The sequence below is a fragment of the Aulostomus chinensis genome, chromosome 10, assembly GCF_037954235.1.
Source record: "Aulostomus chinensis isolate RoL2024-O1b breed Wild chromosome 10, RoL_Achi_v1.0, whole genome shotgun sequence".
Lineage (NCBI taxonomy): Eukaryota > Metazoa > Chordata > Actinopteri > Syngnathiformes > Aulostomidae > Aulostomus > Aulostomus chinensis.
In genome coordinates, this window is record NC_141329.1 from 25432464 (window position 1) to 25448477 (window position 16014).

The following is a 16014-nucleotide window of genomic DNA, read 5'->3' on the forward strand; positions in this document are numbered from 1 at the left end:
GGTGTAAGAAGGGTTGAAAGCTGCTCTGGAACTGGAGAACCTTCGACCTCCTTGTTGTTTCCCTCCAGGGGTCTCGAAAGCACATGAATCCGATTTTGGTGTTTCTGCTGGTTAGAACTGTGAAAAGCGATCTGCAATTCAAATCTGTGGCCATCCAGAAACTTTGAAGATGCGGCCGGTGCAGCTGAGGAGTGGCGTTCACCGCTCTTTGATCTCCATCTATTTGTCGGTTCCTCAAAAGCCTTTGTGGGTTTTTGGTCCGTTCTTGATTATTCCTTCACTTCTTGTTTTGTTCCCTTTTGTCCCCATTTATTCCCATCCCCGCCCTCCTTGGCTCACCTCTCCTAACCATATCGTGCTCTTATAATGCCCTCCTCAATATCCTCCTATATATTTATTACTCTATAAGCCACTGGCAAGTGTAAATGCTTTTGCTCTCAGGAGAAGGGATTTACAGTGATGGAAACCTCAGTGACAGACAGAAATGCCTGGAGGCTACGACCCAACTGCCCCTCACATCCCGAGCCTCATCATCTCACACTTTTAGCTCCCACATTCTACCGCGACTCCGCTATGCAAAAATATAATCATATTTTTATTACCTCGCCTTTTCGTCACTGTACTTTTTTGGTGATTAAACAAATGTGCTGCATAATGTAGCTGAAGCTAAAATAGCTTTGTTACATAACAGATCCTTTTTCAAAAATTATGAACTGGGGGATAAAGAAACGCTCCTGACTTGGCTGCTTTCTTCGTGTGGGATGCCAGCTCAGGATAACATGACCTAAAATGGCAGTGGAAGCAAACACTTTAGCGGAGATGGCCACTTGATACGTCGCGCCAAACAAAGCCCAATTTTTGGGTAACAGGATATGTAGTGAGAATAAAGTGGCTCACAAAGGGACACAGAGAGAATATAGAAGGGTGGAAGGATTTTCCACAGCTCATTCTGCTGAATGCACCCTGTAGCTCTGTTCAGAAACACAAGCAGCGAGAGACACAGAAAACATAAATTTCAGGTCTGAGACTCATCTGTATTCTGCTCACCGCCTCCCCCCCGGCCAAGTCATTTTTAGAACACGATGCTTGCATAGGCACAATATCCCTCACTCTTTAATTGCCATTAAATTAATGTCGTTTTTCCTGCCTTTTTTGTCTTGAAAACAAATCTGCTTTGAGAAGCTTGAAAGCTGCAAAGACAAAAGCCATTTCTCTGAATAATAATCATAAAAAGAGGGCGAGATGAGATAACAGTAACGAGTGACTAACCTTAAAGACTCAGCTCTGCCTGTCAGGGCCATTGTTTTGCTTCATTTGTCATTTTTACATTCATTCGGCCGTAATTGTTGAGACGGCCTTGTGATTTTGTGTGTGTTTATCGCATGTGTCTACATGCGTGTATAAATGTGCACGTTTCTGTCTTAGCAGAAAATGAGGTATGAAATGCTGTGTGATCTCACTTTGGGAACGGCTAATCACACCCAAACAACACTGTCTCCGCCTGGAGCTCCAGAGGGAGGAGGTGTGTGTTTGTGTCTCTGTGTTTGCGACTTTATGAAATAAAAGGAACGCTACGTGCCACGCCTCTCAGCTCCACATAGATTTCTCCCGGTCAACACTTTTCTGACCCATTAGAAAAGATGGTGGAGCGCCGGGAGCGTTGATGTGCTGCAGAAACAGCATGAGGTGGCACAGGACGGTACAGACGTGTCAGTACCACTTAAGCTCTTTCCCTGATCACAGTTTATTTAATCTGCGGGATGAACAGTATGCTCAATTATTGCCATCTATTTATCTATTTCATTCTAGAACTCTTTATTTTGGGCAAATGCAAAACTTGTCTAATTTCAAATTCTTTTTTATGACACTTAATATAAGTCAGAATAAAGTAGCATCCCTGCGATACAAAGGGGCTTCTTAAGATAGAATAAGCTAATTTCAAGAAACCTTCATGTTAATTAATTATACAAACAAGCCTCTTTATATTGATGTGAATCTGTCAAATTAAATGGGTTGTTCAGATTTTTCAGAAGCCTAGCCTGTTTGCGTGTTACCGGGGATTATTTAGATGTGTGGCGTTCTTTCCCTGCATGGTCCTGTTCCTCTTAATAGTTCTGGAAAGTTTGTATGGCAGGTCAACGGGGTCGTGCACCTGCAGGTCGAAGCTGTGTGCAAGAACTCTCCCAGTCGCCATCATCGCTGGCAATTATCCCTTTAAGTGTAGTAAGATTTTTGGATAACAAATTAGTGCTTGTGAAAACTTTGATTTTACAGTGTAATTATGACTTGTTTTCATTCTTATTTCCAGTTTTAAATAAGTTGTAAAGGATGGTTGTTTACAAATTGGAAAACCCTGTAGGAGAAATTTGTCGAAGTTACTGCTAAAGTGCCTCTGCAGCTTGTGTAACGTGATGTATTTCTGGGTAAAACGGAAAAGGTGGGTGGTGAATAATCATGTCTGAAATTTAAATGAAATCCTTGAGATTTAATTGGATCGCCCAAACTGTGTGTCACTGGGAGAGTACGAAGCAGCTCAGAGCTGTAATGAGATCTGGAGCTGCAGGAGAACCTGGGTTCGGTTCTCCGGCACAATTTCACAAGTCATTATCACATTAACTCCTTTTTTTTCCCGAGGGAGTTTTGCAACTTCTTTATTGCTTGTAGGATTGTTGATGTGATACGCTCGGCTCCAGTTGTGTCTTTTTTTTTTTTTTTGTAGTTTAATAAACTGCTGAAGCTTCAAGCATTGTTTCTGGTTATACAGCCACAAATATTCCCCAGTTTGTATTCAGTTATTTTCAAGTATTTTTATGATATTTTCATGGTATGTTTGTTTATCCGTCATATTGGATTGAATCATACCCGTGCGTTAGTACCTCACTGCTGCGGCGCTGCTGTCGTTGCGTATAGAATATCATCACCTCGGCTTGTAAAGCCCAGACTTTATACCTTTGTCAGAACCTTTATGTTTCTTTGAGTCAGCCGGCGTGCTGCATGCGGAGCCGGGGGCGTCTCCTGGGGGGGTTTTCACAAGAGGGAAACACAACAGATCCCTGATGCCATTAGCAATGAGCAGATGGCTGAGCTTGTTAGCGTGCCTGTGCTATGCCAGGGGTCAGAGTGGGCTGTTCGACCATGTCAGCACATAGCATTCCACTGAATGAGCACCCCAACCTGTTGCTTCGTAACAGCACACAATGCAAAGTTTTGATACGCATGTCTCTGTTTGTTGTTGTCGTTTGTTTGTTTTTTTAATCTTACACAAGTTAAAAGTTAGGTTGGTTATTTGACTCAGAGTGCTTTCATACTTTCCTTCTTTATTTTGGTTGAACCAGACCTTGGAGCGTTTTGTTTTAGCCACAGCGATCACACTTCAGTGGGATTCCCACTCGACTACCTGGTGAGCAAGCTCAGGCTAAACAGCTTCCAAGTCCTCCGACCTGCGTCTACCTGGACGCAGGTCGGAGGACTTGTAACCACTGATGTTGTTCATCTTGTGGACAGAAACTCGACTGCTGCTTCCAGTTGGTCTGGGATACACAAAGTGTTTGCTGAGACATCATTCGAAATTGTAACGTGACTTATTGCTTGTCAGACGTCAATATTCCATCCTGATTGTGCTCTTCACTTCTGACTGTTATCGATTCCTCATTTTGATTCTAAAATGGTAAAACAAAGTGCTGATGATAGTAATGTTTAGATGAAATAACCTGTTTTTTTCAGCGTAAACTGAAATTTCACAAACCCTAATAGTATATTTACCCGCTCTGTGCCTGGCTAGTTAACTGTCCATGGTTCTACTAGACTCGCTTGCTAAATATCATTTTGAAAAACAGCTTAAAGAAAAAGCAGTTGCCCTCCCTGCCATCGGAACATCAGGACCTGGGTTGAGTTCCTTTTGAGATGTACCGATTCTTATTCTGCGACTCTGGTTATTGAGCTTGCTGCTTCGACATTTAGTTTCCGACCCTTGTGGCCTTGCTTCAAAGTGGTGAAAAGTGGATACAGAAAATGCTACGAGGTGCAACTGTGCAATCTTTGATTTGACATTGTCGTCATGTTAACAGAGTGAGTGGCAGGAGGCCACAAGGTGCTACATCTCACGATGTTGCTTTTCCTCTTCTTGTAATCATTCAGTTGCAGCACAATTGTCATTAGCGTTCATTTCTAACAATGAAATTGTGTTGATTATCCTCCCACCCTCTGTTTTCCAGTTCTCACAATTATTATCTGGAACTTTCTCCTACATTGTAAATTACTGATTCTTTGTGGATTTAAACGAAACCTGCTGCTCTCACATTAATCAAGTGAGATCATTTACAAAAGAAGCCAACGCTGGCATTTTATGTGCCGCCAGGAACACGGATAGTTCACGGAGATACTGTAGCTCTCCCAGGACGTGACTCATACTCTTGCAGGCAGGAAACTCTCAGGGTGTTTTGCCATCTTCATGCTCCCTAGGAAGATATAAATCTGTAGTGTAGAAGCCAATCTTCCTGTTGATGAATGCAGTCTTTTACCTCTCACTCTCATCCTCCAGCACTTGTCTTTTGCCCATCTGCTCAATTGAGGATGATAAATGTGAGATGGGGATAAGGTCTGTGAGTGGTCGAGACCTGGGAGGAAGAAGAGAGAGAACCAAAGAGCAAAAATGATGGAGGCAAACAAACTAGAGACAATCCTGCACTCTAGAAAAGAGAGTTTTGGAGGAAAATGGTATGTGAAATCGTACCTACACGGACCGACTGACATACAAGTGGCATCCAAAAAGGCATTGGTCTATGAATATATCATACTTCCTCACAGACTTTCTCTCTAGGGCCTTTTCATCTTCACCACCCCTCTCCGGTCAGTTTCCTCTCCCTCTTATAAGTCCAGAAACATCCTAGTCTACGCTTCATAAAGCGTACTGAGTGACCGGTCAGACCTCTGAGAGTAAGCTACAAGATATAAAAACAGAGAAGCAGAGGGATTGTTTGAATCCCCGTTGCAGAAGTGCAAATCTGCCGTGCGTGTGTCTGTTTGTTTGTGTGTGTGTGTGGGGGTGGGGTGGGGGGTGGGGGTGGGAGGCTTGTCCTTGTCACCACAGGAAGCTGCTTGATGCTGCTGAGCTTCACCAGCAGAGAAAGGATTTCGTCAGTTTGCTCCAATATCATACAAATGTATTACTTAGAGGTAAATTCAAGAGGAGCCCAGCGTGTGTGCTGCTGTCACCAGCAATGAGGAAGGAGAAGCTGTGTGTGCTGCAGATTGGCAGCCAGTATTACTACACTACTGTATGAAGGACATGTGTGATTGATTTGCATGTTTGAATGCTGTTTTATACTCAGTGGATTACTAAAATAATAGACTTTAATTGATTTTACTCATCGGAGTTTCTCCGGTAATTAAAGCATCTCTGGTTCTATTTATTTGGATCCCAGTTTGTCGTTCGCATATGCAAAATTTAAAAAAAGAGAATATTTTGGCACTTGCATTAGATGGAGAAAAACAATGTAGTTACATAACAATATGACATTTAAACGGCTTGACAGGTGAAACTAGATAACAGTAATTACTTTTGTTCAGTTGAATAGAGGTAATGCTAAAACAACATAGCTTACTGACTCATTTGTTTTGTTGTATTATTTGTCTGTCTAAAAGAAGTGTTAAGATATCAAACGAAATGTGAGGATAAGAGTAACAGCAGTCGACAGCAAAGACAACTACAAAACAAACCCAAAATACAAGCGTAGAAACAGAAGACAGGGATAACCCTCTGCGGAAAAAAAAACAACAAAAAGCTGGAAACTTGCTGGCTGATCCTTTAATGCAGGAATAAAAGTGAGCACAGACCCTGGCTATGTAGAGGAAACCTCTGCCTAGTCCGGCCCCCTAATAATAGAGTGATACCTGGCCCGTTCCAGCTGCAACACTTCTGCCCTTTTCCTTAATAAATGATAAGTAGCATGATCAGACATAGAGTGGTTCATATTCAACTAAGTGTAATAGATCTTTTGTGTCTGCAGCAAATCCACTTTCTACTTTGACAGTGACAACCTACCTCTTCCAAAAACAACAAATGTATGTTCTGCTTAAATCCAACCTTACGGAAGTAAAACCACCTTCTCACCGAGAGTCTTTCAGCCGGCTGCGAGGTCCCACAGTTTTTGCACTGAAATACTTCACAAGGTTTTTAAAGGGGCTTTCTGTTTACCTTCCTTGTTCTGGGGGGGATAGTAGAAGAAGAACCTCCCTCCATTGATTTCCTGTTACTTTGTGACCAAAATAGCAGTGTGCTAAGTCTCCTGTGGGCGCTGGTTTGTTGGAGACAAGCAGGCAGAGGGCTGTGGGGTTGGGAATGGAGTAGAAGGGAGTTGACAGTGCGTGAGTCTGTGAGAGCCTCCCATGACAGTCGGTCCCAGATGAGGAGGCCAAATAAACAACTAGTGAGCAAAGCACAGTGCTGTGCCGTGAGCTAGGAGAGAGAAAATAGAAAAAGGAGACAAACTCAGGAATAAGATGACACCGTGTGCACAGGCTTCCGGAGAGGGTAATGAGTTTGGCCAGGTTCCCATGATATGTGGCGCCAGAGAGAAAGAGAGAGAGCTAGAAAAGCACTTCCAGTCGTCTACATTGGGATGAAAATCATCTTTGTGCCTTCATCTTTCAAGAAAAAAGGTGTTTTCTCAAGCATAAAGTCCAGATGCATGATGTGGCTATGAATTGTATGTCATCAGCATTGACTCCTGAATCTGAAGACATGAGAACTTTGCGTTCAACCCAGGTTAAAGTAAAGGCATTAATGTTATTGAACTTATTCAACAATCAGCCATTTTATGCAGCTTATATCTGGCTCCCATGGTCACTCTTTCTTTCCCTTTTCTTTCTATATTATCCTTTCTTTCCTTATCTTATTCACCCAATGGAGAGGGTCTGTACCAGCTGGGCGGTCCACGCTGTGCCCCTCAGAGCAGCATCGAAGGCCTGGAGGACACAGAGGTAGTATTGCGCTATTACCAGTTATTTGATTCTCCATGCAGCCCCACTGCTTTCACAAAATGTCCCCTCTATTCTTTGAGCCTCTCCTTTTATTTTTCAACTCTACCTGAAATCTTTTTTGCAGAGCAAATGTAGGACCCATGTGCTGCTGCTGGTGGTGCACGGTGGAAACATCCTGGACACAGCAGGTGGGGACCCCAGCACAAAGGCTGGAGATGTAGCTACCCTGGCATCAGTGCTGGACAAGGTCACACGGGCGCATTTCCAGGCAGCTGCAGAACATGTGATGATCAAACTGGTGCCGTGTCCAGCCGTGTGCGCTGAAGCCTTCTCTCTGGTGTCCAAGTGAGTGCCAGGACAGAGCATTTCATTAGCCGAATTTGCACCCGTCATTTCAAGTGTGTCATATCTGGATGATTCTCAGATGAGATGTTGTTCATATTTTGCCACTTACGGAGAGGTGGAAGTTAGAGGGGAACTGGGAACTGGGATTTATCAACACCGAGCTTGTGACTCCTACTACTTGTCTTGCAAACCCAATTTGTTCCTCAAGTAGGGACACTGAAGAATTAACTGATGCTACGACTCATTAGGCCACTCTCCAAAGCTCTTCACCCAGCAAAATGTGGGGTATTACCTGAGCTGCAGTGTGGTCCATGATTTGGTATTGCAAGGAAACACAGGAGACACCAAAACTTAGCGTATCAAATGTGTAGGATGTCACATGAATAGGAACCTTGGTTACAGTATGACCTTATTTGGGCTGAACCTGTCTCCCTCTCTCTGTCACTAACCAAAGTGTTGAGTCTAAATGACCACGTATATTGAGAGTGTCATCTTCAGCTCATGCTACATGAGTTAGCATTTCCCTGTTTCTTTCCAGGTGTAGTCATGTGCTGCCCCCTATGTTGGGAAATAAGAAGAACATAGCGAGCATGTTAAGATTTTACCTTTAAAGAGGAAACCTGAGCAGAGAAAAATAGTAAACACTAATCACATAATTTGTTTGGAATGAAAATAAACCAATCTTAACACCCATGAGAAACTATGTGGTGGTGTGTTAGCCATGTCCATCATCATCCCATCTCCAAATGGAGCCTTTTTTTTTTTTTTGAAAATGCAATTTGTCCTGTAGAGTTTCAGAGACTTTATGTGGAGGAGCAATGAAGCAGTTCAGGTGCTTATCTGTTCTAGTTCTGTAGCTTCTTATTAAACACTTAATGTTGTGTCATCCTTTAATCTGTCACCCATGCAGCCTGATCACGTATGTCATTGTCTGGATCTTTTACACACACACGCACACACACACACACACACACACACACACACACACACACACACACACACACACACACACACACACACATCTTGCTTGGCCCTTACAGTTAGTCATGCTTCTGCCTTTAAAGCTGTCTGCAAAAAGGGGAGGGGGGGGGGTAGGGGAGCCAGTGTAATAACCCGGGTTTAAGCCATTTATCTTGCTACATTTTTGACTCTCTCAGTGCTTTTAAAAGGCAGCATATGTTGAACTTAGCCTCACAAATGTTGGCCTGTTGCTCTAATGGGACGGGGGGAATGACGGCGGATGTCAGTTTAATTTCGGTGTCACTTCAGCTGCTATTATGCTCTGTAACTGCCTATTTTCACAGGCTTCCTACTGACCTAGTTACACTTGGGTGGAGGAAAATGGTGTTTATAGCTTGGAGAGATGGAAGAAGTCACGACTTTTTTTAAACATCTATCAAGTAAAGTCAATTATTTGATCATTCATAGGCTACATTATCTGATAAGGTAGATTTAATGTGGGGAAAAAGCCTCTGGTTCCTAAAGTCACAGAGGCATTGAAGAGTTTGCTGAAGTCTTATATCATGTTGACAGTAAATGACCGTCCTGTCAGCGAGAACATGTTTGTTCTATAGGGCAAGGTGGTGGATGGAAATGGTGATGTGCATGAGTGAAGATAAAGAGTGAGAGAGGTTTGGTTTGATGTACACCAACATATGATTGGGTGTTGATTTTCAGCTGATAGAAACACAGCCGAGTGAGTGCGACTGTGATTGTGCAACAGCTGATGCCTCTCTCAACCTCGGTGCTATTCCTGAACTAATGCTGCATGGACCCCTTTTGTTTTCCACAGATGACATTTTAGTACACAGAAAAGCACATGGGAACATAATCATAATAAAGAAATTTCTGCCTGTGCACTTGTGTGTGGGAGGGACCAATGAGATGCAGAGCGTTTGGGCCGGTTATGATTAATATCTGATATTTGCCAGTATTCACATTTCATACACACAGAAAAACACGTGTAAACATTGTGAATTTTAAAAAGTAAATTTCTCTTTTCCCCAAGATATTTGGAAAACACAATGACAACATCTGGTGATACCATACATGCCAGAAAACATTTACTGGGTTCATAAATGAAGTGACAAATTGGGTTATTTTCTGATGGACTTCTCTATAATCTGGCTGCTTTTTGCTACCACAGCTGTCGCCCCCTGCTGGCCATGAGAAAGAACACTGAGGAATTATCTGACGAGGAAGATATGTCCACTCAATATACAGTCAGTGGTTATTAGCAGCACATGCATCTCAAACAATTTGCTGAAGTGTCTCGGGTGTATTTAACCAGCATGCTCACTCGTTTGATTGACAGTCCTTTTTTAAATTAATTAGCGTTGTACTGTTTAAGGCAGAACGTGAAGAATGTGCGCACTTTGAATGCATGCGGAAATTAGCATCGAGACACAAATGCCTGCTTAGCTAAGGTAGTAAAGGTTAATTGAGATTGACCGAAGACCCAGAAAGTGCAGCGTTGTTTTGTATGTTGATGACATTTCTCAGCCTCTGCAAGCATGTGGCATATGTGGAATATTAAACTAGTAACCTTTGTAATTGCTTTGGTTCTTTTAATTGCAAATTCTTTCGTTATGTCCTGCAGGCAGCTTGCGAGGACAAAGGTTCAAATACATGACTCACTGCCATCATACGGTTGCACACAGAGGCTTACTGTGTTTTTTATTCTGTGAAGCAAATGCATTTATTCTTTTTTGCAAATTCTTATTTTGTTACAAAAGTAATGCAAATGTAGGAATGTCAATAGCATTTAGTTTCAGGTACTGACAGTGAAGTCATGGAGGTACTTACAGCTATTAGTCACACTTTGAGTTTCCAAACAAAATGCCGTGGTTCTGCTGGCACCCAAAAATGGGGAAACGCTTGCCGCCACCTCCTCCCAGGCCTGCATAACCTCCGATGGTTTAAGTGGATTCCTGCTGCTCCATGTATAAACATAGGATGTGCTTGTGCACCTTCACCTGGTGGACACAGAGGTTCGCTTCTTCAGGTGCGTCTCCCAAGTTGAAATGTGTGCATCAGTAACAGCAACACGCCAAGTCCTGGAGCAACCTGGGCTTCAAAGGCAAAGACACAAGGCTCTCTTGATTGGTTTGAGTGATGTCACTCCCTAAACACACCTATAAATAAATAGTTGTCTAGCGACTCCCTCTGTGTGCCATGGTTTACTCTCTGATTATGTGCCCTCTAAAAACAAAATGAAGCTGAACACACCCCTGACGCACGCACGCACACACACACACACACACACACACACACACAGCGCCATCTGCCCGTCGCCTGACACCATAGATCCCTTAAACAGGGCACCAAGAATAAAATGGGGCACAGAGAAAAATGTATTTGTTTCTGTCATTTATTTCTACATGCAAATAGAATTAGCTGGCTGATCAAAGGACAGTCCCCTTTAGATGTGGTGTTTTGACATCCTGCAGTCAGCGTATTCTCGTTGCAGGGTGCAGGTTTTCATGCATATTGATAGAATGATTTGTCACAACATTGTTTGGGGTTCAGGGTATTTGAGCAGTTATACTTACAGCTGAGGAACAGAAACAATCAGTGGTGAAACCCACATATTTGATGGACTCACTGTCAGCAAACAGTTGTGTGTACAGTTCGTGAGGTCCTTACGAGGTATGGCCTGGGATGATGTAAGTCATGGATGTTAGACAGAGCTTCAGATCATCCAAGGGAACATGTCTGCTCGCAGGGTCAGGTGCTAAATCTCATTGTTGTGCCGCTAGGTTGTGTACACAGTTTAAGGAAGATGAAAACAATTCTGTTCTCTGACTGCTGCTGGCCTCCCAGGGTACATTTTTTTTGGTGAATGTGTCCGTTGCATATATTTGACTGAATGTACCTAAATTATCGGGCTATTCTTGTTTTACCCATACTTTCACAAAATCTAAGTGTTGCGTTCCAATTTGTGTTGAGTATATTGAGTCGAAACAATGCTACAATTCTCTTGAGATACCCAGTGCAAAACCAGCCCAAAATAGAAAGCGCAATACTAAAAACGTTGCATTTGACACATCGTTCATGCTCTTACATTTATTTTGCACCAAGTTTTTTTTTTTTTTGTCGGTTGTTTTTTGCATTTTCTCATCAAATTTGTGCATCTAATCTTGAATTGAGGCTTCTACACAGCTGGTAGCCCAACTGTGCTGTGCTGTGTTTTTATTCCTCCTGTTAGCAGCATGTCGTTGACTGCCTGTTGTGGTCATGTCTCCTGACTGCAATGGGCAGTGACCATGTTGCACTCTACAATACATACTTTCACAATATGTACAACCACGAAGCATTCACACACACACACACAAACACACACACACAAACACACACACGGACGAATACTTATTCCACTACATTTCTTGTCCGTGTTTACGCTAATGAGAGTGTTGGATGCGTGGGTGTGTATGGCCTCGTTTATTTGTGTGACAACATAAACATTCAAGGAACAGGCAGCCATGCATGAAGGAATTGCCGCTGTGTGGCTAATTTCCTCTCATTCAGGGAAACAGCTTGGCTGAAAATCACACGACACATGGAGGTGGCAAAAGCTCTTAGCACCTCAGAGGCAAACTTTCACATAAACAAACACTTCAGACAGCTTGATTGAGTATTATTATTATTATTATTATTATTATTATTATTATGTACTGTAGGATGTGTCCCTAGAGAATTCACATCTCAGCTGGTATTGCTGTGTGTGTGTGTGTGTGTGTGTGTGTGTGCGTGCGTGTGTGTGCGCGTGTGTGTGTGCGTGTGTGTGCGCATGCATGCGTGCGCGCAGACATTCGGTTGTTCCACGAGAGTCTCTTAGAGCTCATCATTAGCTGTGTCTGCTAATGAAGGTACCTGGCTACGAACTGGATGTCACGACAACACAAACACGCAATCCTCAAACACCCACGCATGAACGCATCCCACTCAAAACTCGCTGGAAAAAGTCTGAATCCCTAACATAGTGTGTCCAATTAACAGCAACAGTGAAAAAGGTTTCCAAATCGATTTCTTCTGGCAGCCAACACAGCGCGTCTGTCACAGTTCGAAGGAATAGAAACATTTCAACGACTAAAAACCTCACCTGGGTACCTGGTGAGAAAAATACCATTGATTCCTAAGTCAGTAGATTTAGGGTTAGACATGGATTAATACTTTATCGTATGAGGAAGAAGAGAAGGAAGTCCACTCGTCCGGATGCACAGCCAGTGAGCCGTTCAGTGAGGTAGGCAGAGAGAGAGCAACTCATTATTCTGGCAATCATCAGCTGCAGCCGCGACTATTTCCTGGCCCTCTCTCTAATTAAGAGACTGCAGAGGGCCATCGCTGTTATTGCACAGTGCTAAGCCAGAGCAGAGAGCAATTAAGCTGGAATCTGACAGACTTCAGGGTTTTCTGTTTGACATTATGTGGAGAAGGCAAGAGGGTGGCAAGGAAGCCTAGCAGAATCTATCTCAAGGTTATGCTGCATAAGATGAAGCTGATTTCACGTTTAATTAACTCACTCAGCCTTATCTTCTTCCTCACTGTTGTTAATAGATCCCCCCATCATTATGTAATCATGGCACAGTGAGAAACACCTGAACTTTTCTCTTTGTACATGAGTAGAGACGTTGTCCTGTCATCTCATTGGCGTTGTTGACTGAGTTCTTAACTCTTTTTTTGAATAATCAAAACAAATTTGTCACTTTTGTCTCCATTTTCTGTCAGTAAGAGCTGTGGGGATGCGCTTATGCTCCCTGCCAGTTTACGCCGTTGGTACAGTTTCAGCTGTAAAACGGTGGAGGAAAAAAATGCAAAAGGTCAGAAAAAACAAATGTAATTGTTTACTTAAGTATAAATATGATATGATGCATTATAGCTTCATCATCAATGGTACAGTGCTAAACTGTGAAGCTCACTTGTTCCCCAGATCAAACTTCAACTGATCTGCGTTCAGCTTCAGCCTGCGACACAGCAGCTTTTTCTCTAAAATGCATGTTGAAAGAGTTGCACTGTAGCAACTTCTCAATCAGCGTATTCTCTTTTCATATCGCTTGCATTTACTCCTGAATCAGACAGATGTAAATAGGCAAAATGCTGTCAGTGAATGACTCCTATTTTTTCAATGACAAAGGCAGACATGGAGCGCGCTCCCCTGCCATTCAGAGCTCTGTTGATGTTCTTCTTTCAGGGAGCAGATGTAGCCGTGTCGTGTGTTTAAATTACCAGTTGCCGATGTAAGGATGTTGGCGACGGGCAGAGCTGCATCTGTTTGTGGCCATCAATTTCACTGCTTTTGTTTAGCTTAGCCACCATCATGGCTAACCATCATAACCAGCATTTTGTGGGGAATCACAGTTAAACGGGCTTATTTTCATATTTATTTGATGATTAAATTCCTGTGGCTGTAGACAATGCGCTTCAAAGCCTGGCCTCATACCCTCACACAGTCGCTTGCTCAAGGACACTTTGACACCATCATCACGGAATGTGAGAAACAAACCTGCAACTCCTTGGTAGCTAAACTACTTGGGAGCCATGCCGCCCCTTTAATTAGGATCCCTACAATCTAATAGATCAATTAAATCCAAAGGGAATTGGGATTGTTTGGAAGAGCAGCTTTGTTTGTACGGACAAAGGTCTTAATGATCGCCTCAAATTAATTAGGACCATTGATTCTAAACAGAGAATAACCAGCTAGCCATCCTTTATTCAAACTGTCTCAACAAATAAACAGCTTGTCTCGTGTAGCTGCACAAACAAACCGATCATTTATGTCTTTTGAATGCAAAACAGTGGCTTCTGCGTGGCACTAATACTAACACGCACTTGTATGATCAACTAATTATCCAATGCAAATAATGAGTGTCTCACCTGACGGTTGTTGATCTGTGCAGCAGGTGTTGAACCTCTGTTTCTGTCCTGTGGCTTGTGAACCCGCCAGAAGCGGAGTCGTGTGTTTGGAATATTAATTGGAGCTTCCTTGTGTTCTCACTGGGAGTGTGTGTATGTTTTCTGAAGAGCACAAGAGCAGCAGTATTAACTAGACTCTAATAAGATCAAGGAGATTCGACTACAAAGTTTAAACCAAACCCTCACTGGCACTTAGCTGGGATGTTGGGATTTCCCTCTCACAGTAAACTTAATAAGCAGCCACCTGATAAACAAATAATCATGATTTGGATATGAAATTATTAGATGGAATTTAGTTTTAGGCATTTTTCCTACTGACATATGATGCACAGTGTTTTCTGCACTTGAATTGCCTGAGCTTAATCTTCTGCACAGTAGTTTCTATAAAATGAGTCACACTGCTGTTATGCAAATAGCTGTGCAGTTCTTTCCAGGGGCACAGAATACATTACAAAGGTTTTCTTCCTTTCCTGTTTTCTTACAAATCTGCACAGAAGTTGCTCAAAGTGTACAATCTGTCTCAAAAGCGCCACGCTTGAGAGAACAGCTCCAGTACTACGTAAAACAGAGGTGGTACTGCAGAGCTACCTATCAGAGCCACATCCTGGGGTGTGTCTCGCCTCATTGCTGTGCGATACTTGTGACGAATCCACAGGAAGATTCCTCCGAGTAAAGCTTCTTGTACGGATGAAACTCCATAAAGTATCGTCTCTATAAAAGAAAACGCAGTAAAACAAGCTTGTAATGCAGAGCAGTTACTGTAAAAGCACTGGAATCCTTGTTAAGATTTTCTCGCAGATACACGCAGCGAGCACACACCTCGACTGGTACTCTACTGGGAAATTAACGAAAGGTTTTAGAGTCAAGAGTTAGTACGTATTTGATATTTTAATAGAAACTAACATCACCACCCGTTGTTAGAAAGGAGACCAGTGACAACATCTTCATACATTTGAACCTGCGCCCTCCTGAGTGCTCAGATGGTGCAATACCGCCGTGTGCGAGTGGATACCCGTTAAACTCTTGTAGAGATGACGCACTACCATCATTGTTTAGTTACCCATGCCCAAAAGGTCATGTGTTATCCGACCAGGCGTGATGTCCTGCTGAATTTGGAGAAGGTTCCTCTCTCCTAGATAAAGTTGTTAGAGATAATTATTGTGTCTTGTCACCCGCTGAAAGATGAATATTCGTCCGTAACGCTGATAAAAAGCAGTGCAGAAAATCTAACTGTGCTTCACGTGAAGGTCATAGATGAAGAAGAAGAAACAGAGAACGTGGTCACATCACATGGAGTGTTCACAGCTTTGTAGTAATGTTACAATGGAACGTGCTCACGGAGAGGCCGTGTTCCTCTGTGGTTTCTGATGTATTTCAGCCTTGGTGTGCTTCTCCGTGTCATCCCAGTGTGTGATGGATGGTGACAGGGTTGGAATTGCTGCTCAAGGAGAGAGTGCTGGGCAATGCCATCTTTTACTGTTTCCTCATGCTGTCACATGAAGGCTTTCGCTTGTTCTGCATGTTCACTGTCATTTCAACAGACACATTCAATAAAGTCTACACACCGGAGAAGACACAAAGTGTTACTGGTGCAGGTTTATGTGATTGTGTATTCATACACACACACACACACACACACACACACACACACACACACACACACACAGATCATGCTGTTGCAGAAAAGTCTCAAATCAGATAAAGTGAGTCATCCCCATATCGGAGAAGAGTAAGAATGCGATAGTTCAGGGGAAGGTTATCGCAAGAGAAACTTTA

General features: G+C 42.8%; 1 protein-coding gene across 2 annotated transcripts in view; it reads left to right on the top strand.

Moving 5' to 3' along the window:
• pitpnm3 (PITPNM family member 3) overlaps positions 1-16014 on the top strand; it is a 77154-nt gene that overhangs the window by 36790 nt on the left and 24350 nt on the right. For both annotated transcript variants that reach the window (XM_086216630.1, XM_086216631.1), the window contains exons 4-5: positions 6911-6981; positions 7106-7326. In XM_086216630.1, coding sequence (XP_086072756.1) covers positions 6911-6981; positions 7106-7326 — 292 coding nt within the window. The remainder of the gene's footprint in view (positions 1-6910; positions 6982-7105; positions 7327-16014) is intronic.